The 23683-nt window shown below is 48.3% G+C and overlaps 1 protein-coding gene across 2 annotated transcripts in view; it reads left to right on the top strand.

Moving 5' to 3' along the window:
* The window catches only part of BCL2L11 (BCL2 like 11), a 79237-nt gene extending 60815 nt beyond the window's left edge, over window positions 1–18422 (top strand). The window contains exon 4 of one of the 2 annotated variants that reach the window (XM_055539301.1): window positions 17452–18422. In XM_055539301.1, the coding sequence (XP_055395276.1) occupies window positions 17452–17466 (15 nt within the window). In that variant the 3' untranslated portion in view covers window positions 17467–18422. The remainder of the gene's footprint in view (window positions 1–17451) is intronic. The other variant, XM_055539298.1, reaches the window with a different exon arrangement.
* Window positions 18423–23683: the final 5261 nt, after the last annotated feature.

Raw genomic sequence — 23683 nt, 5'->3', positions numbered from 1 at the left:
TTTCCTGAGTCCAGAAACAGGGCGCGTGGGAGGAAGAGGCTGGGGAGGGGCGGGGGAGGGCAGGGAGGGCTCATGGAGAGTTCTGTTCTGTTGAGCTGCCAGCTCAGCTCGGGGCTGATCCAGAAACAGTGTTATCAGCTCATTTTAAAGGGAAAATGTGGGGTTTTTGGAGAGCAGTCCCAGCCAGTTGGACTGTAAACTATTGGCTGCTTGAAGAAAGGATACAGCGTAAATATTGAGGCATTTGCTTTAATGAAACACGTTTTGCAAAACACAAACTGGAGGAAACCAGGTCTTTAATCTCGAGAGATGGAGGACCATCCGTGCCTCCCTTAAGGCCTGTACGGAGCATCTACTGGACACAGTCTGGATGCTGCGTGGAGAGAGGGGTGGGCAGCCCTCAACCCTAGAGGACACTGGACTCCACCAGGGACTTATACAAAATACCCACATCCAGAGCAACTCTCCAAAAGTCCAGTGGGATTCCAGTGCAGTATTTTTTTTAAAGCTCCCTTTAAAAATTAAAAAAAAAAAAAGCTCTTTTTTAAAGACCCCAGGCTTCCCTGGTGGCTCAATGGTAAAATGTCTGTCTACCAATGCAGGAGATGTGGAAGCGCTCCCTGGATTGGGAAGATCCCCTGGAGGAGGAAATGGCGACCCGCTCCAGTATTCTTGCCTGGAAATCCCACGTACAGAGGAGCCTGGTGGGCTACAGCCCGTGGGGTCACAAAGAGTCGGACACAACTTAGCAACTCAGCCAGAACAACAATACATGACCCAGTGTGGCAGTGTCTTGGGTGTACTGGGGGCTTACTCTGGTGACTTCGGAAACCCTGGGCCCGCAGCAGCATCATAGGGCGAGCGCGTCACCCTAGGGAGAAATCTCTAAAAGACAACACTCAATAAGGTGCTTTCTGTTTGTTTAATGTTCTGTTTTATTTGCAAAACGTTCAGTCCTCCTTTCTGTTTCCCTTTGCCAGTTTGCCCTGGCACAGGCGTCCATCCGTCCTGCCAAATCCAGGATGAGTGGGAGGACAGAGTGGCTGGAGGGCCCAGGGCCAAGGCCGCGGCGTGGGGTAGGTGAGGCCGCCCCAGGCTGTGTGCCCAGGGAGAGCCCCGTTCATTGTCAAGTAGGACAGAGCCTCCCACTGACAAGGCCAAAGGGCTCAGCGAGGTCAGAGACGCAGGAAGGGGCCACCGGCTGGGCTCGGTAGGGGCAGAGGTGGGATGGAGTTGGCTTGTTGAGCAGGTAATGAACGAAGGTGTAAATGGCAGTGTGCTTGACCCTCGCTTTCCAGAGCTTGGTGGGCGTGGCACGTGAGGGCATCTCAGAATTGGGATGTTTCCTGGTCCCCTGAGAAACCAGGGTGGGAGGACACATGCCCTGAGAGTGTGTGCTTGGGGATGGGATCTGAGTACTTAGAGGGGGAACATGGTCAACTGAGCTGGGAAAGAAATCACAGTCCAGTTACCCCTAAGTTGGAATAGGGACTTGGAAGAGGGCATGGCAACCCACTCCAGTATTCTTGCCTGGAGAATCCCAGGACAGAGGACCTGATGGGCTACAGTCCATGGGGACGTGAAGAGTAAGTCAGGACTGAAGGGGCCGAGCACACACACAAGGAGATGTCAACCTGGACTTGCTCAGGGCCTTGCAAGGATGCTCCGTCAGCCATCCTGAAACTGCCCTGGGCGAGCCTCCATGGGCTCAGCCTTGGCTTTCCCCTGGGCTCCACTCCTGATCCCGAGTGTCTCTGGGCCTAACTCAGGCCCCCAGTCACCAAGCTCTGGGGCCGGCCTGCTGTCAGCTTGCAGGTAAATGCTCTCTCAGTGGCTCGACAGTAAAGAACCCACCTGCAATGCAGGAGCCTTAGGAGGCACGGATTTGATCCCTGGATTGGGAAAATCCCCTGAAGGAGGAAATGATAACCCACTCCATTATTCTTGCATGGAAAATCCCATGGATAGGGGAATCTGGTGGGCTATAGTCCATTAGGATCGCAAAGAGTCAGACATGACTGAAGCAACTTAGCATGCACACACGCACGCATGCTCTTGTCCCCACCCTGGGATTTTAATGACATGGCAATCGTGTCTCTCTGGCCTTTGAACTGTAAGGGTCAAGGCAGCCCCTCTTATCCAGTGTGGTCCCTGGCACCAGGCACTCACTCAACAGGTGCCCGTGGGATGGGTGGGTGCCAATTAAATGTCTGACTAGGATTCATGGCAAATCCTCTCTTCTGAAAGCCAGACTTTGTTCTGGGCTGCTGACCACAATTTGCACTTTTCCCCACTTAAAAAATGAGCAGTGAGAACCTGTGCTGATTCACATCTCAAACATCTGTTTTAAGAGGTAAGTCCAGTCTTTGGCCAAATGGTTCTCCTTTTAGGGCCCCTCTTTTGCTTCGGGGCAGTCCCTTCCTCCTTCCACCTGCTCAGGTCCCCAGGCCACTGGGTTCCTCTAAACCCCTTCCTTTAATAGCTGCTGCTGGAGCCGTGGTGCTGGCAGGGTTCTGGTGAATCAGTTTCCCTGGCGAATGAATGACTGATAATGGCTTGATGAAGGCAACATCTTGCAACTCTGATGACATGTATATTTTGAAAACTTAAGTTTCTGTCTAAACTTGGTGGCTAGTACGAAACAGAATGAGCTTCTCTGGTGGCTCAGTGGGTAAAGAATTTGCCTGTAAGGCAGGAGACACAGGAGACATGGGTTCGATCCCTGGGTAAAGATTTCCCCTGGAGTAGGAAATGGCTCCTCACTCCAGTATTCTTGCCTGAGAAATCCCATGGACAGAGCAGCCTGGAGGGTCACAAAGAGTTGGACATGACTGAGCAACTAAGCACATGAAACAGAAGTTCACACTGATTCTAAGAAAATGACACTTTAATTGAACGCAACCCCAACAGCCTGGGCTGTCTCCTGGATGACCCCAGGCTCACTCCCGCGTTACAGGCTTGCTGCCCCTCTTCCTAAAATGCTCAGATGTGCACAGGGTTGGCTTTTTAATGTTTCTGTTCAAATAGCCCCTTCCTGACCTGGCCTGCCCCTCCACCCCATCCAGTCCCACCTTCAGTTTCATCCTCTGGGCAGTATGTCTTCGCACATGCTCCCAGAGCCCCAGATTGAGTGTGTGTTGGAACTTGGGGAGCTTGGAGTGGCCATGGGACAAGAGTGAGGGACCTGGGTCCTCATCTCTGGGGGCCTGGTGATTGGAAAGGCATGGGCTATATGTTCCATGAGACTTATGGGTGTAGGAGCCCCATTTCTTGCTTCTCCAGCATTGCACTTAATAGCAATGCTTTAGCCAAAGAGCATGGCTACCTGAACACCCTGACAAGTTAAGAGAGCAATGGACTTCCTTGGCAGTCTAGTGGATGGGAAACTGCCTGCCAATGCAGGGGACACGGGTTTGATCCCTGGTTTGGGAAGAAGATGCCTCGAAGCCACATGCCTTGGCGCAACTAAGCCCCTGAGCCACAACTTGGAGCCTGGGTGCTGCAACTACTGAAGCCCGTGTGCCCTAGAGCCTTTGCTCTGCAGCCAGGGTAGCCACTGCAGTGAGAAGCTGGAGTACACAATGAAGAGTAGCCCTGCTCACTGCAGCTAGAGGAAGCCCGAGTGCAGCAACAAAAAATAGATAAAGCGGAGAGAGTACTGAATTGGGTGGAAATAGGAGAGACTCTCTCTCCCTCCAGACACCTCAGAGGCTCCTTTCATGGGACCCAGTCACCTGTGGTCTTGTATTGTGCACAGATCAGAGCATCAAGGCAGAAGTTTCTTTCTTTTTTTTTTTTAAATTAATTTATTTGGCTATGTCAGATCTTACTTGTGGCACGTGAGACCTTTGATCTTTGTTGCAGCATTCAGGATCTTTAGGTTCAGCCTGTGGGATCTAGTTCCCTGACCAGAAATCGAACCAGGACCATCCAGGAAGGAAGTCCCAAGGCAGAAGTTTCTTAAACTTTCCTTCCAGAAGAAATCAGACTTAAAATACATGCCCACCAGACGGCCAGGGGAGCCGGGGGATACTCCATCTCTTATCTGATGGCTGTCTGTGAAGAGGCCACGGGGAACTATCCTCAGAGCATCCGAGAGACTGGGCTTAGAGCCATTTTCATGGGTCATGACCCTGTTACCTCCACCTGGGTCCAAGCCCTGGGACTGACCCGCCTGGTGGGGCTCTGAATGTCTAGACAGACAGACAGACAGACAGACGGGCTGAGACGAGAGAGCTTGCTCCTGTGGCTGAAACTCAGTTTGTGACCAGCGTGGGCGGTTCCACATGAATCAGGGGAGCGGGTTGGGGGTGGGGGTGTGGAGGGCTGGACCCATAGGTCAAGTCTACATCTGGGGTCTGAAGCAGTGAGAAGGAGCCCTGTTTGGATTAACATACACATTCCCGGGCTGCAAATCCCCTTTTCTAAAAGCATAAACACCCAGGAAGGCAGACATAAATCTGAAGGACTTTGGCCTCGGTGAGTTGTGTATGTCAACTTGTATAAATAATACCGCACTGACTTAAAAGTAATCCAGAAGGCAAGAACCAAACACTTTCACTGTTATAAAACTGGACTAAGGTTGCATTTTTCCCCCTGAAATTACTTTTCAAAGTTCATAAATATTCCTACCTTATGAGGAGGAAGGAAACAGCATTCATAAGATAGAGTACAGCATTTTTTTGGATTATTTTTTTTTTTTTTTTTTTTTGGTCTGACTCTGAACCCTTTGAAGACATGAAGGACTATATAAAGCAAGTTAGATGGTTTCTTTCCAAGAAACATCAAATAAAACTCCAGTTTCGGAAAGACAGAATTCTTTACCCATGTTCCCAAATGCCAAGAACCTTCTTTTTCATGTTTTCTGTGACTGAACGTTATTTGCCTTAAGCTGGCCATGATTTTCGCTGAAAATATCCACAGTGGAAGCGAACCTTGCGGGTAAGTGGAGGAGGAAGCTTCATTGCCCTGTGACTGAGAAGGATCAAATGTTGATCCAGAGAACAGCTATGAGCACTGCCCAGCACAGGGTCAGCCTCTCAGGGGTCCAGCTTTGAAACTCTCAAGATACTGACCTGTGTTGATCAGTGGAACAGACTGGAGTCCCTATACTTTCTCTTCCCGTCTGCCTTTTCCCTACCCCAGCTCCTCTCTGAGGATTGCATGATACCCAGTCACTTCAGTTGTGTCCAATTCTTTGCGACCCCGTGGACTATAGCCCGCCAGGCTCCTCTGTCCATGGGATTTTTCAGGCAAGAATACTGGAGTGGGTTGCCATGGCCTCCTCCAGGGGATCTTCACGACCTAGGGATTGAACCCAGGTCTCCTGCACTGCAGGTGGATTCTTTACCATCTGAGCCACCAGGGAAGGCCCTCGCTGAGGGTTGCTGCTGCTGCTGCTGCTAAGTCGCTTCAGTCATGTCTGACTTTGTGCGACCCCATAGACGGCAGCCCACCAGGTTCCCCCATCCCTGGGATTCTCCAGGCAAGAACACTGGAGTGGGTTGCCATTTCCTTCTCCAATGCATGAAAGTGAAAAGTGAAAGTGAAGTCGCTCAGTCGTGTCTGACTCCTTGAGACCCCATGAACTGCAGCCTACCAGGCTCCTCCACCCATGGGATTTTCCAGGTAAGAGTACTGGAGTGGGGTGCCATTGCCTTCTCCGTCTCTGAGGGTTAGTTCTCGTTAAAGCTAGCGGATGACTCAGAGTTCCAAGGAAGGCCAGTCTCTGTTCCCGCACATCTGTGCCCCGAGTCTTCAGAATTCATAGACCCAGGCCCAGCCTCTGATCACCAGTGGGAGGGGCACCTCCTCCGTCATATTGCCCCCCCCCGCCCGGTGGACACAGCTTGAAGGCATACCACCCTCCTCTCTGACATTACTGTGTCTGATATTGGGGGCTGCTCTGGACAATTGTCCCTGGCATGTTTCATATGTAAGTGTGTGGTTGTGCCATCTGCACATATGTGACCATTGGTAGCGGCATCTCTTATTGAGTACGAGTACACTGAGCAAAGGCTATGCTTCAGGAAATAATAACTTATGGTGCAAAGCAGCATTTATCCCAAAAGAATGTGCCTGTGTGCATGCGTGTGCGTGCGTGTGTGTACACATTCCAGTGTGGTGGAGGTAGGGAGGGACACCCTGATATTTATTGATCACCTTCATTCATCTGGGGGCTTCCCTGGTGGCTCAGATGGTAAAGAATCTGCCTGCAACGCAGGAGACCTGGATCTGATCCCTAGGTTGGGAAGATCCCCTGGAGAAGGGAATGGCACCCCACTCCAGTATTCTTGCCTGGGAAATGCCACGAACAGAGGAGCCTGGTGGGCTACAGTCCATGGAGTTGCAAAAAGTCAGATGTGACTGAGTGACTACGCACACAAGCACACAACCCTCAATTTTTCTATTTCCATTCTTCAATCTTTCCCAGCATCAGGGCCTTTGCCAATGAGTCGACTCTTTGGATCAGGTGGTCAAAGTATTGGAGCTTCAGCTTTCATATCAGCCCTTCCAATGAGTATTCAGGGTTGATTTCCTTTAAGATTGACTGTTTAATCTTCTTGCAGTCCAAGGGACTCTCAAGATTCTTCTCCAGTAGCACAATTTGAAAGCATCAGTTCTTCTGCACTCAGCCTTCTTTATGGTCCAAATGTCACATCTGTACATGACTACCAGAAAACCCATAGCTTTGACTGTATGGACCTATGTTGGCAAAGTGATGTCTCTGCTTTTTAATATGCTGTCTAGGTTTGTCATAGCTCCATATTTAACACTTATTGGCACTTAACTAGCCCCAGGATTGTTTGGTGCTTTATCTGAATTATCTCCTTTAGTCTTCATAATAGCTTGAGGAGCCAAGTACAAATCATTGCCCTCATTTGTACAAGTAGAGATACTCAAGCACCAAGAGGGGAAATAAGTCTCTGGGGTCCTGCATCTAGAAAGTGGCAGGATCTGGGCAGGGGGCTGCAGAGCCTGCTGGGAATCCCAGCAGCACCCGGCCTGGCTCTCGCACCTCCCTCCTGGTCGGGGCCTTCTGTCCTCATTCAGGGTGATGTCACATCAGTGGGACGGGACATCTCACACCTGGACCGCCTCATCCTCAGATCTGGATTCCAGTACGTCCTCATCCTCCCATCCCTGCCACTCAAATCCCCCCACTGCCCTATTACTTTGGTTTTAGTGCACTGAGCCCCTGCCCGCTCATGCCACGCCTCTCTTCTCTTGCCATCCAGCCTCTTCTCCAACATGAATTCCCCAGTCACTCAGCCTTTCTCTTGTAGGTTACAACCCTTTGGCAAAATCCCAGTTCTGAGTGAACCCCCCCGCCCCCACCGTCTTCTGGCCTGCACTGGGCTGTTGAGTGTTTCTGGAGATCGTCAGATGATACGATTGGCTTCTTGGCTCTGAATTCATGATCTCAGCCTGTGAGCGGCCATTGGTGCCACCAGGAGACCCCACTGTTCCCTCTGGAGGTCTGCTCCCCCCGCCACAAGATGATGCCAATGCTCACAACCTCCTGTTCCACCCTGGAACATTCCCTCTAGTTCCGAACTCTCATCTTCCCACCAACAAACTCACCAATCCCACCCAGACAGGCGCCTCTTCTGTTTCTTCCTTCCTAGATGGATGGAGAAAAGTCTCTCCACCTGTGCTGTGGATTCATCCCTCCAGCTACTCAGGAACTTCAGTCCCAGGACTTCCCTGGTGGTCCAGTGGTTAAAACTTGGCCTGCCAATGCAGGGGGTGTGGGTTCGATCCCTGGTCAGGGAACTAAGATCCACATGCCTCGTGGCCAAAAGACCACAACAGAAAACCAAAGAATATTGCAACAAATTCAATAAAGCTTTTAAAAATGGTCCACCAAAAATAAAATTAAAAAAAAAAAAAAGGACTGCACTCCCTCTGCAGGGGTGCCCTCTGCAGGGAGCTCTCGCTCACTTTCATGGTCCTTTCTCCAGGCGACTTCAATCAGTGCACAGACATGCCCCTCTCATCCTCCCAGAGCCCCTCCTCCCCTCAACAGCCACCTCCTGATTCCTCCATTCTTTTTCCATGCACACACATGGCCCCCACTCTCCCAGCCCCATGCATGCCCAATGCCACTGCAGCCTGGCCCTGCTCCCAACGCTCTTCTGATGCCGCTCAGTCAAGGCCACCCATGACCCCCTCTTGCCAGTCCAGCCCCACCCACTCTGCAGCTTCATCTTAGTCCTTCATCACTGGTGACCACTCCCTCCCTCCCTCCAGAAGCACTCTGCTCTCTCAGTTCCTAAACCGAACACTTTCCCAATTTTTCTCTGTCTTTGCTGGCCAGTCCTTCATGGGGTCCTCCTTTTTCTGAGCCCTGAATGGTGGTCCTCCTTGCACCCCATTGGGCTCTCTCTCTTCACTTTCCCTGCTCACTTCCCAAGAGATACCTTTCAGTGTTGTTGCTAAGTCATGTCCGATTCTTTTGCAACCCCATGGACTGCAGCCTGTCAGGCTCCCCTGTCCATGGGATTTTTCAGGCAAGATACTGGAGTGGGTTGCAATTTCCTTCTCCAGGGGATCTTCCCAACCAAGTGATGGAACCTGTGTCTCCTGCACATGTTTCCTGCATTGCAGGCAAATTCTTTACCACTGAGCCACCTGGATTTAAACACCATTCTTGGGACTTCCCTGGTGGTCCAATGGCTAAGACTGAACTCCCAATGCAGTGGGGCCAGGTTTGATTCCTGTTCCAGGAACTGCATCTCACATTCTGCATTTTAGACCCAACACAACCAAATAAATATTGAAAAATAAATAAATGAGTACCATTCTTATGACAACCACCCCAAGTCTGAATTCTCAACGTGGACTTCTCCTGGGGGCTTCCTTCAGAGTTGCAGCTCCCACCACCCACTGCCATCTCCACTGGGAAATCTCAGACATTCTAAAACTAGCACATCCAGAGCAGATGCAAATTCCCCGAAAGACCTGTCCCATCTCTCCTTAGACTTCCCCATCTCAGACAATGGCACCCGTTCTCCAGGTTGTATAATCATCTCTTTCATCTTCTTCTCTTATCTAATCCATTGGTAAGTCTTGTTGACTTGCTCTCTAATATATCTTGAATCCACACTTAACACAGCCTGGAAAGCACAGCTGTAGCCTCAGCTCAGCATAGTCTTCAGAGATACTGCTTTTATTTCTGGGTTTTTTTTTTTTTCTTTTTACTTTATTTATTTTTAATTGAAGGATACTTGCTTTACAGTATTGTGTTGGTTTCTGCCAAACATCAGCATGAATCAGCCATCAGTATACCTATGTCCCCTCCCTCTTGAACCCTTCTTTCCGTTTTTACTTTCCTTTCCCATGCTAGCTCTTTCCCACTTAAAGGTCTCAGTGAAGAGGTTCCCATCATTAAACCCATTTTACAGATAAGGATATTAAGGAAGGTTCAGAGAGGTTTAAAAACTTACTGTAGGTGTCCAGCTGGTAAGCGGGATCTCTGGGCTTCTCCCCACCTGCCTGACTCCCCACCCCACCTGCCTTGTGACTGGGTCATGGCTAAAGGGGTGAGGACTGCCAAAGGTCAGCCTTGGAACATGCTGCCAGCTCCATGGGAACTAAGTGTTCTCTGTGGGGGCTGAAGAGCATAGATAATGCTGGACTTTAGCGTTCAAGTCAGCAGGGCTAAGTGTGACATTTGTTTGATAAGCTTGGATTTTATGTCTTTAGGAGCAAACAAACCATGAAATCGCCGTGTGTTTTAATGGGCATTTTGGAGCGCATCCCAGCTTGTGGGGCTCTGCCCAAGGACGAGGGTGAAGGAGGCAGGCACCATGGGAAGGGGCTGCTCGACTTCCATCCACCGCCCGGGCTGTGAGCTGAGCCACGTGGACAAACGTCTTCACTGCTTAGAGCTTCCCTTTCCTTATCTTAAAAGTGGGACACAGCCAGCCTCATTTCCACTCTGTCAATCAGGAACTACCGTAATGACCCAAAGCCTCTCCACTTAGAAGGCTCTATAATGATGAAAACACTAACAGTGATCATAATAACCAACTTATCCTGACACCATGTGCCAGGCGAGATGCTAAGAGCTTTATTATCTTTTAAAATTATCCCAGTTTATATATGAGGAAAATGAAGCTCAGGCAAGTTCAAAACTATGCCCAAGCTCGTAGCGTTTGTGAGTGACGGTGCTAGACCCAGCGAGGCTTCCCAGGCCTTGGTCTCAGCCACTAAGCTTTGCTGTGGAGGGGTGATGCTGATGATGTCAGGGATGGCAGTGATGAAGATGGCGATGATACTGATGATGGTGCTGATGATGATGGTGGCGGTGCTGGGGTAGGGATCGCTCTGATGCTTCATGGCCCCAGGCTCTTGGTTAATTACTTCCCCCCTTCGGAGCCTCTTCCAGAGGCCCAAGCCTGCCTTGGCCACCTTGCCACAAGGGCTAAGTGGGTTTAACTGAAGGAGGAGGTGTAACTGAAGGACTGCTCAAGGGACTGTTGGGCAGTCCCACCCCTATTCAGTTCACGCTTCCCTCCAGGGAGCTCTGTGAAGCTCTCGCAGGTTTGCTAGGGGAGGATCCCTTGCAGAACTCCACTGAGGCAAACTCTGCAGGCCTGAGGCATCTCCCCATCGTGCTCCTCTGACCAGGTCAGTCAGCTGAACACAGACCCATGAATACGCACCCAACTCCTCAACTCCAGAGTCTTTTGAATAGAGGGGGCTGGGCAGGAAACTCAGTCTTGACTTCATCCCGGCTCATCCTGCAGCCAGGGCAGCTATCCAGCTTGGATCCCCTCCCCTCCCCTGCCCCGCACAACCAGTGCAAACAGACCTCCAGACAGCACACACTGAGTCCTCCTCAGTGAGTGCAGACTCTGTGGTCACGTCAGCCTCTTGACCATCAAATCACATACTAAGAAAAATAGGCATGAGCAGGGAAGGGCAGGGGGATCCTTTAAAAATGTTATTTTCTCCTCTTCTCTCATGGAAAGCATCGAACACTGAAAGTAAGGCATCCACACACTCTGACTTCCCTGGTGGCTCAGACGGTAAAGAAACTGCTTGCCATGCGGGAGACCCAGGTTCAATCCCTGGGTCAGGAAGAGTTCCCTGGGGAAGGACATGGCAACCCACTCCAGTATTCCTGCCTGGAGAACTCTGTGGACAGAGAAGCCAGGTGGGCTACAGCCTATGGGGTTGCAAAGGGTCAGACACAACTGAGCAACTAACCCTTCACTTCACACACACTCTGCATTATCTTCCAACTGAGTCCCCTGGCCTGTGCCCTCCTGCCTTGGGTCCCCCAGGGCGGGCCCTGCACTGTGCCCCCGTGGTCTGATCATTACTCTTCTGCTCAGAAGAGCACAGTGACAATGCTCTGCAGCCTGTGGTCTCAGCCTCTGGACAGCATCTCACAGCGACGGCCACCTCCTTGTGTGTGTGTGTTAGTCGATCAGTCGTATCCGACAGCCCCCTGGACTGTAGCCCACCAGGGTCCTCTGTCCGTGGGATTCTCCAGGCAAGAATAATGGAGTGGGTTGCCATTCCCTTCTCCAGGGGATCTTCCTGACCCAGGGATGGAACCCCGGTCTCCTGCATTGCAGGAAGATTCTGTACCGTCTGAGCCCCCAGTACCACTTTGCAAAGGAGACAGGCAGGCATTATTGTTACCACATTGTACATCTGATGCAGGAGGAAACCCAGGCTCGACTGGGTCCCCATTTGGGGTGTCTCTTGCCCTGCTAGCCACCTGGATCCTCTGCCTGGGATCCCCCCAAGCCGTGTGTTGCATGGTGGGCTCTATGCCCAGCCCAGGAGCCACCTCCTTGGCATGGTGGGCAGGGCCAGGCTGATTTGCCTGGCCTGCAGCAAAGGCTCAATACAAGTGTGCTGAATGGAAGCGCGAGGTCCTTCAAAGGCAGAGATGTCCGGCTGGGAGCCCTCTGGCTCTGTGTGCAGCTGCTGCAGGGTTTCCTTCCAGAACCGGCTCCACAGAAGGACTGCGATACTAATTTTCAGGCTTTGCTTCTCAAAAAAAAAAAAAAAAAGGTACCTTGTAAAGTAGAGATAATGGTGGGGGTGTGATCACATTGTCACAATAGTGATGAAATGAGGTGTGATACCAGAACCTCAGCCTCCAAAGTTGGGGGTGGGGGAGGGGCATGTCTTTGTTTCCAGCTGCCCTTTGTGGGTTCCTTAGGATCCTGAAGCCAGAGCATTGGCCCCACCTGCCGATGGAGATGGTAGGAGCCTCTCTCAGACTCCCTGCCAAGACACATTCCTCCCCTGGGAGCCCACAGTTCAGTGCAGACAACACAAGCCAGACAGACACACAGGAGGATTTTTTTAAAAACACAAGTGAATGCAGAAGAGGGTTTCCATGGTTACAACACATGTACTTTTTAAAAAAGATTTAAAAAAATAAACCTACAAGACAGAATTCAACACAACCTGGAGATTGCTTGCTACAATATATAGGCCACAAGGAGGGAGAGGAGGCTGGCAGCCAAGGCGGGGTGGGCTGCCCTGGGCTGTGGCCTCAACCTGGAGCCACCTCTGTGGCTGAACCCGGAAGCCAGGAGCCTCATCAGTGAGTGGCAGCCACACGTATGATGCCAGAGGCCAGGACCCTTACCGGCCAGCCAGCCAGAGAGATGTGATTCTCCACTTAATGTTAGTCACCTAGGAAACCTCAGCTTAGCTTCAGGGACAGGAGGAGTCATTAGCATCCATGTGACCAAAGACCATCACAGGTTTCCTGAAGTGTAAGCAAAGGAATGAAGGTTCCTTTTCCTCAAAATGGCTCCCCAGGGAGGTGACTGTCAGGGGCCTGGGGGCAGCACCGCCGTGCTGGCTCAGGCCTCCACCAAGACTTTCAGGCCTTGGTCTATTTTTTCCCCAATGTCAGGCAGATTCAAGAACATTTGTCTCATCACTGGGCTTCCCAGGTGGCTCAGTGGTAAAGAATCCACCTGCCAACCAATGCAGGAGACGAAAGTTCAATCCTTGGGTCAGAAGGATTGCCTGGAGGAGGAAATGGCAGCCCATTCCAGTATTCTTGACTGGTTAAATCCCGTGGATAGAGGAGCCTGGCGGGCTACAGTCCATCGGGTCATAAAAGAATCGGACATGACTTAGTTACTGAACACACGCACACATATCTCATCATTAAGACATATGCAGATTCAGGAATATTCTGAGGCCAGCCTCCTGGTCTCCTGGCAGTTTCCCTACATCTTATGAGGTCAGAAGCTCTCTCCTTGAGTGGGTGCCAGGAATCTTACCACCTTCTGCTTGTCTGCCTTTTGAAGGGAGATCTGAGTGCTGAAGAATTCATGCTTTCAAACTGTGGTGCTAGAAAAGCCTCTTGAGAGTCTTGGACAGCAAGGAGATCAAACCAGTCAGTCCTAAAGGAAATCAACCCTGAACATTCATTGGAAGGACTGATGCTGAAGCTGAAGTTCCAGTACTTTTGCCACCTGATGCAAAGAGCTGACTCATTGGAAAAGACCCTGATGCTGGGAAAGATTGAGGGCAGGTAGAAAAGAGGGCAACAGAGGATGAGAGATGGTTGCTTGGCATCATCGACTCAGTGGACATGAGTTTGAGCAAACTCTGGGAGATGGTGAAGGAAGCCAGGCTTCCCTGGCTACAGTCCATGGGGTTGTAAAGAGTCAGACACAATTGAGCTACTGAACAACTGGACAACAACAAAAGAGAGATCTGTCTGCTCTTAAACCGGTCAGGTGCTCTGCTGAGAGTGGGCTTAGATTCTTCTGAATGTACTTGAATTCACTTTGAAGGTGGAGATCGTGGGAGAGTTTCACAGCAGTGTCTGCCCTATTTCCATTTTCCCCATTTCCTATGAATTACACACCCACTAGTCTACTAGGTGTCTGTCTCACTTAATACATAAGCCGAGGGTGTGAGGTTCTCCATCAAATCCATGGAGGCACAGTTCTGTGAACTCATGGTAATGGTATTCTTTCCACATGCTCACGTGCTCTGGGGAAGAGCTATGCTCCTGTATCCCTCTGCATAGACGCATCTCATTCTGAACAACCCTGTGAAGTTGGCATGGTGACCAGCATCCCCTCTTCAGAAGGGGAAATAGAGACTCAGAGAGGGGGAGTGACTTGCCTGAGGTTGCAGAGCTAGTAAGATAGAGTCACACTTAGCACCCATCCTGTCCGTGTCTGAGATCCTTGAGCTCCTGGGCCTCCCAGCCCTTTGCTCTGCTTCCTCTGGGTAGTAGCACACAGCAAACCTTTGCAAAAAGTGGCATGGATTCTTGCTCATCTTTGCACAGAGATTATGGCCGTTCAGAACATCTGAATGTTTCCAGAGAGCTCATCTGCTGATACCATAAGACAGTGGATCTCAACCCTGGTTGCTCATCTAAACCATCCAGGAGCTTTTAAAATTTCCAATGCTCTGGACAGTTCACCAAACCAGTTCAATCAGAATTTCTGCAACAGGAAGCAAAGGGTCCATGTTTAAATTTCCCAGGTGGCTTCTGTTCACTTACGAACCATCACCTAATGCTGAATCAGCACAAATCAGAGGCTCTTCATGGGCTGTAACCTCCTTCTTACATTTTTGTAACCTGATAGCTTTCGTAGGTGAACTGGCTATAGCCCTCCTGCAGTAGGAAGGGAAGTGTGTCCTGATGTATGTGTGGTTTTATCATTAAAAAGTAGCTGTAATGCTTATTCAACCATCATCAGAAAGTGCAACTCAATACCTGCTTTGCCAAAGCCCAAAGTGTTATTTCTAGCAAATGTTCTCCAGTCTGCGATCAGATGGTGCTAAATCCTGTTGTTCCCACAGCAGCACTTGGTTGTTACTCAGAGATGGGTGAACTCTGCCAAAAAGTCTGTCCTGGCTCCGCTGTCCAGTGGCTTGAACCCTGGAGGCTGAAGGCCCGCCTGAGCGGGGTGGGCAGGGGCGACGGCAGGCCGCTCGCTGGGGGACTGAGTAAGCCGTGAGCATCGTGAGCTCACCAGGTGCCACACGCACGTTTACTGGCGCGCGGTGTCTGATATTGTCGTTATTCAGTCACCAAGTCGTGTCAGATTCTTGCCACCCCATGGACTGTAGCCCACCAGGCTCCTCTGTCCATGAAATTTCCCAGGCAAGAATACTGGAGTGGGTTGCCACTTCCTTCTGCAGGGGATCTTCCCCAACCCAGGGATCGAACCTGTGTCTCCTGAATTAGCAAGCAGAGTCTTTACCACTGAGCCAGCTGGGGAGCCCGTGGTGTCCTGTAGGAAGGTTTTATTTGGTTATGCTCTTTCTGGTTAAAAATATTTTGATGACAAAAATTGGAGGGGAAAAAAAATCCATAAACTCCATCTTTCCAGGCTTTCCCCCAGAATACATTTTATGGTCACACTCATTTCACATGGACACTTTTGCATCTCTGCTTTTTTTCACATGTCTATTTGCTGCGCTATTTCACGGGCCTCCGTAACCACAAGCTATCTGATCATCCAGTGTCCTAGCCACTCAGACTGCCCCCATCTCTTTACAGTTATGAATAACATTTCAAGGGATAGTTTATATAGGCAGCTCTGTCCTTTCTCTGATTTGTCTAACATAAATTTCTAGGACTGGAATTACTGAGTAGCCCCTTTTTAATAACTCTGTTACCAATCTGCTTTCCAAAACATTTTTATGAATACATATTGCCATTAATGAGCTTCCCTGGTGGCTCAGTGGTAAAGAATCCACCTGCAGTGCAGGAGACAGGTTTGATCCCTGGGTCGGGAAGATCCCCTGGAGAAGGAAATTGCAACCCACTCCAGTGTTCTTCCCGGAAAAATCCTGTGGACAGAGGAGTCTGGCGGGCTACAGTCCTTGCAAAGAGTCAGACATGACTTAGTGAATAAACAACAACAAAATTTGCCTTTAATACTAAATACATGGCAGATCCCATCGGCTTTCACCAGGACCGAGTGTTTCCATTACACTATTTGGGGGCGGCTTAATATACAATACAATACCACATTATTGTGGTCATGTGCATTTCTTTGATTACTAGCAAATTCCACTCATTCACACCCTCATGGGTGAATTTATTCATCACTGCCCATTCTGTGCCGGGCACTGTTGTAGACACTGGGCAGACCGCAGTGATCGAAACAGACCAGTATCACCAGTATCCCCGCCCGTGAGGAAGTTACCTTCTCATGAGTGTTTTCCTGTTTTGTCTGGGCTCTGGCAACCATGTGACTCAGTCACCGTAGGGGCTGGGCATTCTGGCAGTTTCCACGCACCTCTTGAATCTGTGCAGCCCAGCAGAGCAGAAGCTTCTCCAGTACCCCTTTGTGCAGGCGATAAGTAAGGGCCTGCTTACCTTTACTTCCCTCTATCCCCTTATGTCCCACCCAGCTCTCTGGACTTCAAGTCCCTGCCCATTCTGGCACTGGCTGCCTTTCCTGGTAGATGGAGGGCAGGCACAGCTGGGGGAAAAGCCAGTGCCCAAGGGCTAGGGTACCCGGGTGCCCTCCCAATCGTCCATTGTCCACTCTGGGAGGCACCATCTATGCTGCCTCAGAAATAACAGAAAACCTGCGTGGTGATGGGAAAATGTCCGTTCGTAGGGCCACCAAAGGACTATCCAGCCAGGTGGACACACACCTGACTTTCCTTGAGGCAGGCTGGAAGGTTCTTTATCTGCTAGCCTAAGTAGATGCCCACCTCAGTGTCTCATTCTGAATCGACCTGTTCTGTAGCTGTGCTTTCTCTCCAGAAAATGGAACTGTGAAAGCATCAAGAATATTCTCAAGGGAGTTTGGAATGGACATGTACACACTGCTATATTTCAAATGGATAGCCTACTGCATAGCACAGGGAGCTCTGCTCAATGTTATGTGGCAGCCTGGATGGGAGAGGAGTTTAGGGGAGAAAGGTTACTTCTATATGTGTGGCTGAGTCCCTTCACTGTTCGCCTGAAACCAGCACACTGTTAATCGGCTCTTGTAGTTCAGTCGCTGTGTCCAACTCTTTGAGACCCCATGGACTGTAGCCCGCCATTCCCCTCTGTCCACGGGATTTCCCAGGCAAGGATACTGGAGTGGGTTGCCATTTCCTTCTCCAGGGGATCTTTCCAACCCGGGGATTGAAACTGTCTCCTGTATTGTCAGGCAGGTTCTTTACCACTGAGCCCTCCCATACAAAATAAAAAGTTTAAAAAAAGAAAGGATATTTTAAAAAAGAATATTCTCAATAAGTGAGGTTGATCATTTGAGCCAGTAAGGTGAGTCTTTGCTTGGGGTGGTCAGGGGAGCAAGTGGCTGTCCTTGTGGGCTCCCTGCCTGAGAAGCTGGGTCTTCATGAATAGACTCACCAGCAAATTTACTCCCCTGGGGTTCTTGGTTCCTTCACTGTCTTTGTTTTGTTTTGTTTATTTCCTATTGACACTAATTTTATTTTATTTTATTTATTGGCCGCGCCACACAGCCTGCAGCATCTTAGTTCCCCAACCAGGAACTGAACCCGGCAGTGAAAGTGCTGATGCACGCCACTGGACCTCCAAGGAGCTACCCTGCTGTTTTTTTAAATAAAATTCACGTATTTCTTGATACAAATGGACTTACTTACAAAACAGAAAGAGACTCACAGACTTAGAGAGTGAATTTGTTGTTGTCTGTACACAGTGCTATATTTAAAATGTATAATGAACAAGCGCCTTCCTCAGGTGACTCAGTGGTAAAGAATCCACCTGCCAAGGCAGAAAACACAGAAGGCATGAGTTCGATCCCTGGGTCAAGAAGATCCCCTAGAGAAGGAAATGACAACCCAATCCAGTGTCCTTGCCTGGAAAAATCCCATGGACAGAAGAGCCTGGTGGGTGACGGTCCATGGGGTCACAAAGGAGTTGGACATGACTTAGGGACCTAACGACACCAAAAACCAACAAGGATCTGCTGTGCAGCACAGGAACTCTGCTCATTGTCATGTGGCAGCCTGGATGGGAGGGGAGTCTGGGGGAGAATGGGTACATGTAAATGTGTGGCTGAGTCCTCTCACTCTTCACCTGAAACCGTCACAACGTTGTTAACCAGCTATACCTCAACACAAAATAAAAAGTTCTTAAAAAAAAAAAAAGATTCACATTTTCTTCTGCAAAAGCTTAAAAATAATTATATACAAGAAGAAAATGAAACACTATCAGAGATAGCCATTGTTGACCTTTTGGTATATGTCCTTTAAAGATACGTGTGGATGCATGTACGAATAGAGAGCGATAAACAGAGAAATATGCAAAATAGAATCATCACAGTGTATCCATTAGGAAATATACTTTTTTCCACTCAGCATTCTATTGAGTGGAAATAATTTTCTGTGTCCCTCCATATCATAGAGGCTGAGGCCCAAAAGGAAGGAAGCAGAAGTCAGCAGCCCACTTAGGGTCTAGACTCAGAAGTCCCAGGACACACTTCTGCAGGAACCTTTTGGTTAAGCCAATCACAGGACCAGCCCAGACTGGGGAGGGGAGTTGATCCTACATCTCAGTAGGTGCCTCGAGGAAGGAACGAACTGATGGTGGCCATGCTAGGAAACTATCAACCACACCAAGTATATTTCACCCACTTTTCCCTGAAAAAACAATACTCAAACATACTGTGTTAATTACGTCCATTTGGGAATACTTAAAGATGTTTCTTTATCAGGAGTTTTTTTCTGCCCACTTCCAAAGAGCATGTGTAATTGCTTTCAGTGAATGTAATACATTGATTCTACCGTTGACATCAAAATAAAAGATTCTAAAAAGCCACGTAGAGATAGGAGAAAAGCGTGCTATGGAAAAGCTTGACTGAAATTGTTACTGCAGTAGGGCATGTGTTCATTTAGTTCCCGTGTACATTTGATTGAAGGGTCTAGGGCCCGCCAATAGGAAAACCTCAAGAAGTGGGAACTTATAAAATATGACTGAGCAGCAGCGTAGAAACAATCCCTTAAAGGTGGATGCATCAGATACAGAGCATTCTTCTCCCAGAAAAGGAATCACGTTACAAAATAAGAGCCCTGATGGAGGGAAGTCAAGCCAGTAGGAAGCAAAGCAATGTCTGGAACCCCCAGCAGACACTTTAGAGCCCAATCTTGGAACATGGGCTGGTCCCAGACTTTTAGAAAATTCTCCTGATGACTGGTGAGCACCCAGGCTTAAGAGCCACAGGGTCAAAGAAATAAATGACCTAGGTTTGTGCTGAATTCTCTGGTGTCCAGCTCCTGGTAGTAAGTGACTGAGATGGTTGATAACTGAGCAAGATTGGTATCACATCAGGCAGTGACTCCAGGCTCTGCTGGAGCCCCGGGGCTCTGGTTTACTGGCCAGCACATGTGGCACTCTGTCCAGACATGAAGGTAGGTGGAAGAGCTGCAGCGGAAATTCCAAAGAAGGTAATTAAAATGTGTTAACCAAAACAGGAAACATCAGTGAGGTGGATGAGAGTGTTCTACTTCAGAGGTGTGATTTTATCAATACTTTTAGTGTTCAAAAACTCATATTTAACTTTTAAAGGTATTTTTCCAAACAAGCCCCGACTTTACTTTTCGCTCATTCTAAATTCTTTTGTTTTTTTTCATACTTGCATTTGGGGCGAGATGGAAAGAAAACCCAAAACATTTTCTTCATGTTGGAGTGGCACGTTCTTTTTTAAAGGCACAAAGGGATTTTTACTGATCAAGAGATGCTGTTTCCTGAAGGAGAGAGGGCATCAGACCAAGGCACTGTTGCACTCAAAAAGATTTAGGAAGGAGTGAACTTGTCTGTGTTGACAAAATGGTCTTTGACCACTAGCAAACTCGCAACATCAGTACAGTGTGATGACTTTCAAAGTCACCCACTTCTCCAGATCCAGGAGGGTTCTGTGCCCATACTTGGTGCTTCTTGGCAAATTCACTGAATGTGAGAATTAGAATCTTCCGGAAGAACAAGTGTATTAACCAGTAATCACCGTCTTTTTCCTTTTTTTCCTTTTGTTTTCGGTTCTAAGAAATTTGGGACAAAACTAAATAAAAGGATTTTGATTTAATTCACCCTACCTTTTGTGTATAAAGCTGCCATGTACCTTTACCTTAAAAAGTCACTGCAGGACTTCTCTGTTGATACAGTGGATAGGAATCCGCCTGCCAATGCAGGGGACACGGGTTCAAACCTTGGTCGGGGAAGATTCCATATGCTGCAGAGCAGCCAAGCCTGTGTGCTGAGCCCGTGAGCCACACCCAGACGTGCGCCACACCCGAGACCTGAGGCAGCCAGATATATAAATACATATTTTTTAAAAAACCTGTTGAGCAGTTGCCACTTTTGTGAGACTCTCTGAATCCTTCCTCCTTCCCATGAGCCCTGGCAGAATTAATCCCACCGCTGACAACCTAGAGGTCACAACCTGTGGGAAAGATCCTTGGGAAGTTTGGGGGGCATACAACCCAAGAAGCTGTGGGACTCAGGCTCGAAGGAAAAGACGTCTATTGCTGCTGCTGCTGCTGCTAAGTCGCTTCAGTCGTGTCCGACTCTGTGCGACCCCATAGACGGCAGCCCACCAGGCTCCCCCGTTCTGGGATTCTCCAGGCAAGAACACTGGAGTGGGTTGCCATTTCCTTCTTCAATGCATGAAAGTGAAAAGTGAAGTTGCTCAGTTGTGTCTGACTCTTAGCGACCCCATGGACTGCAGCCCACCAGGCTCCTCCATCCATGGGATTTGACGCCTAAAAGCAAGTGCGCAAACACAGGAGGCTTATTTTCTGCCCCAATCCCCAAGACCACTGCACCTGGAGGGGGCTCCCTTTCAAACAGTGTCCCAAACACAGGGCAAATATGATCTCTAGTTACCCTGGCTTCCCTCCTTACCCTCAACGTCTCCTCCCAGGAGGGTGAAGACCAGCAGAGCCTGTGCAGCATATCCCCTGTCCTCCCTTCCCAGCCAGGGTCCCCCCTCCCCACCGTGTATCTATCTCCGTAACAGCAGGGGACTCCTTTCTCCTCCCTCCATCCCCAAATGGAACATCTCTTGTTGTTGTTCAGTCTTGTTCAACTCTTTTTGACCCCGTGGACTGCAACATGCCAGGCTTCCTTGTCCTTCACTGTCTTCTGGGGTTTGCTCAAATTCATGTCCATAGAGTCAGTGATACTATCTAACCATCTCATTCTCTATCACTTCCTTCTCCTCCTGCCCTCAATCTTTTCCAATGAGTCAGCCCTTGCATCAGGTGGCCAAAGTATGGGAGCTTAGCATCAGTCCTTCCAATGAATATTCAGGGTTGATTTCCTTTAGGATTGACTGAATTGATCTCCTAGCAGTCCAAGGAAATCTCAAGAGTCTTCTCCAGCACCACAGTTCAAAAGTACCAGTTCTTCAGCACTCAGCCTTCCTTATTGTCCAGCTCTCACATCCGTACGTGACTCCTGGAAAAATCGTAGCTTCACTATACAGAGATTTATCGACAAAGTGATATCTCTGCTTTTTAAATATGCTGTCTTGGTTTGTCATAGCTTTTCTTCCAAGAAGCAAGTGTCTTTTAATTTCATGGCTGCAGCCACCATCTGCAGTGATTTTGGAGCCCAAGAAAATAAAATCTGTCACTGTTTCCATTTTTCCCCCATCTATTTGCCATGAAGTGATGGAACTGGATGCCATAATCTTAGTTTTTTGAATGTTGAGGTTTTAAGTCAGCTTTTTGACTCTTCTCTCTCACCTTCACCAAAAGGCTCTTTAGTTCCTCATTGCTTTCTGCCATTAGGATGGTATCATCTGCATATCTAAGGCTGTTGATATTTCTCCAGGCAGTCCTGATTCTAGCTTGTGAAACATCCAGCCCGGCATTTTGTATGATGCATTGTTGTTCAGTCGCTCAGTCATGTCCGACTCTTTGTGACCCCATGGGCTGCAGCACACCAGGCTTCCCTGTCCTCTGGAGGATGGTGAATAACAGGAAAGCCTGGCATGCTGCAGCCCATGGGGTCACAAAGAGTTGGACACAACTGAGCAACTGACCAACGACAACAGCAACTCTGCATATAAGTTAAATAAGCAGGGTGACAATATAGCCTTGACGGACTCCTTTCCCAATTTTGAAGCTGTCCATTGTTCCACGTCCGGTTTTAATTGTTGCTTCCTGACCTGCATACAGGTTTCTAAGAAGGCATGTAAGGTGGTCTGGTATTTCCATCCCTTTAAGAATTTTCCACAGTTTGTTGTGATCCACACAGTCAAAGGCTTTAGCATATTCAATGAAGCAGATATTTTTCTGGAATCCTCTTGCTTTTTCTATGTTCCAGTGAATGTTGGCAATTTTCTCTCTGATTCTTCTACCTTTTCTAAATCCAGCTTGTACATCTGGAAGTTCTGGATTCATGTACTGTTAGAGCCTGTCTTAAAGGATTTTGATATATGGGTTGTGTCTTATTTTTAACTATCACAAATTAAACTTTTGGTGAACATTTACAATCACTTCTCTTTGATAAACACCTAGGAGTGGAGTTTCTGGCTGATTTGGAAGGGAAATGTTTTATTTTACTAGAAAATGCCAAAAAAGTGTTGACGTTATTATAGTGTTTTGCATTCCTACCAGCGCTGACCATTCTGCTTGCTCTACATCTCTGCTCACTTTCAGTGTTGCCTGTCTCTTTGACTTTATCCATTTGAGAGATGGTATGCTGATATTTCATTCATATTTTTAATTTAGAGTTTCCTGATGAATAATGATTTGAGAATATTTTCACTTGCTTACCGGCCATTTAGATATCCTCTTATGTCTAAATCTTTTGTCCATTAGAAATGGTTTTTGCCTAAATAAATTGGCATTGTGTATTACGTTTCTACTGGCAGCAATATGAAAATTACTAGGAGTTGCAATTTTATCCCTTCCAGATTATCTGCATTAAAACCATAATTCTTCAAGTAACTGGTCCAAAGGATAAGAATCAAAATTCAGTATTAAATGAATCTTCAAGGCAATTTGGTATTAAAAATGAAGACACAATTTTCTTCTATTATGATGAGAAGAAGTAAGATATAGTTTAAATAAGATTTTTAAAGATATTTATTTATTTATTGCAACGCACTGACTCTCTAGTTGTGGGATCTGGCCCCACAGTGTGCAGGTCCAGAGCATGTGGGCTCAGTGGTGGCTGCCTGCAGGCTTGGTTGCTTTGCAGCATTTGGGATCTTAGTTCCCTAACCAGGGATCAGACCCCATCCCCTGCTTTACAAGGAGGATTCTTAACCACAGGACCACCAGGGAAGTCCCTTAAGTAAGACTGGACTTCAGTAATTTTTTAAGTCTTTAGCTAGACAAAAGATCAAAAGTTAATTAGAATGATGTTCAGATAGAAAATACAATTTATATGTTTTCTAAATCCATTATAGTAGTTGTATGTCCAGCAAAATTAACAAGAACTCTTAAATTTAATGTCACATAACGAAATTTGGGCAAATAACTTCCAACTTCACTTTTATTTAACATATATTATCTGCATATGTTGCCGATGGGGAAGATTGTGTGTGTGCTCAGTCGCTTAGTCATGTCTGACATTTTACGACCCTTTGGACTATAGCCTGCCAGGCTTCTTTGTCCATGGGGTTTTTCAGGCAAGAATACTGGAGTGGGTTGCCATTTCTTCCTCCTCCATCCCCACCCAGGAATTGAACCCATGTCTCCGGCATCTCCTGCATTTACCTGCTGA

Source organism: Bubalus kerabau, chromosome 11 (assembly GCF_029407905.1).
Source record: "Bubalus kerabau isolate K-KA32 ecotype Philippines breed swamp buffalo chromosome 11, PCC_UOA_SB_1v2, whole genome shotgun sequence".
Classification (NCBI taxonomy): domain Eukaryota; kingdom Metazoa; phylum Chordata; class Mammalia; order Artiodactyla; family Bovidae; genus Bubalus; species Bubalus kerabau.
The sequence above is the reverse complement of the archived record's forward strand: the minus strand, read 5'-3'. Positions and strand labels throughout refer to the sequence as shown.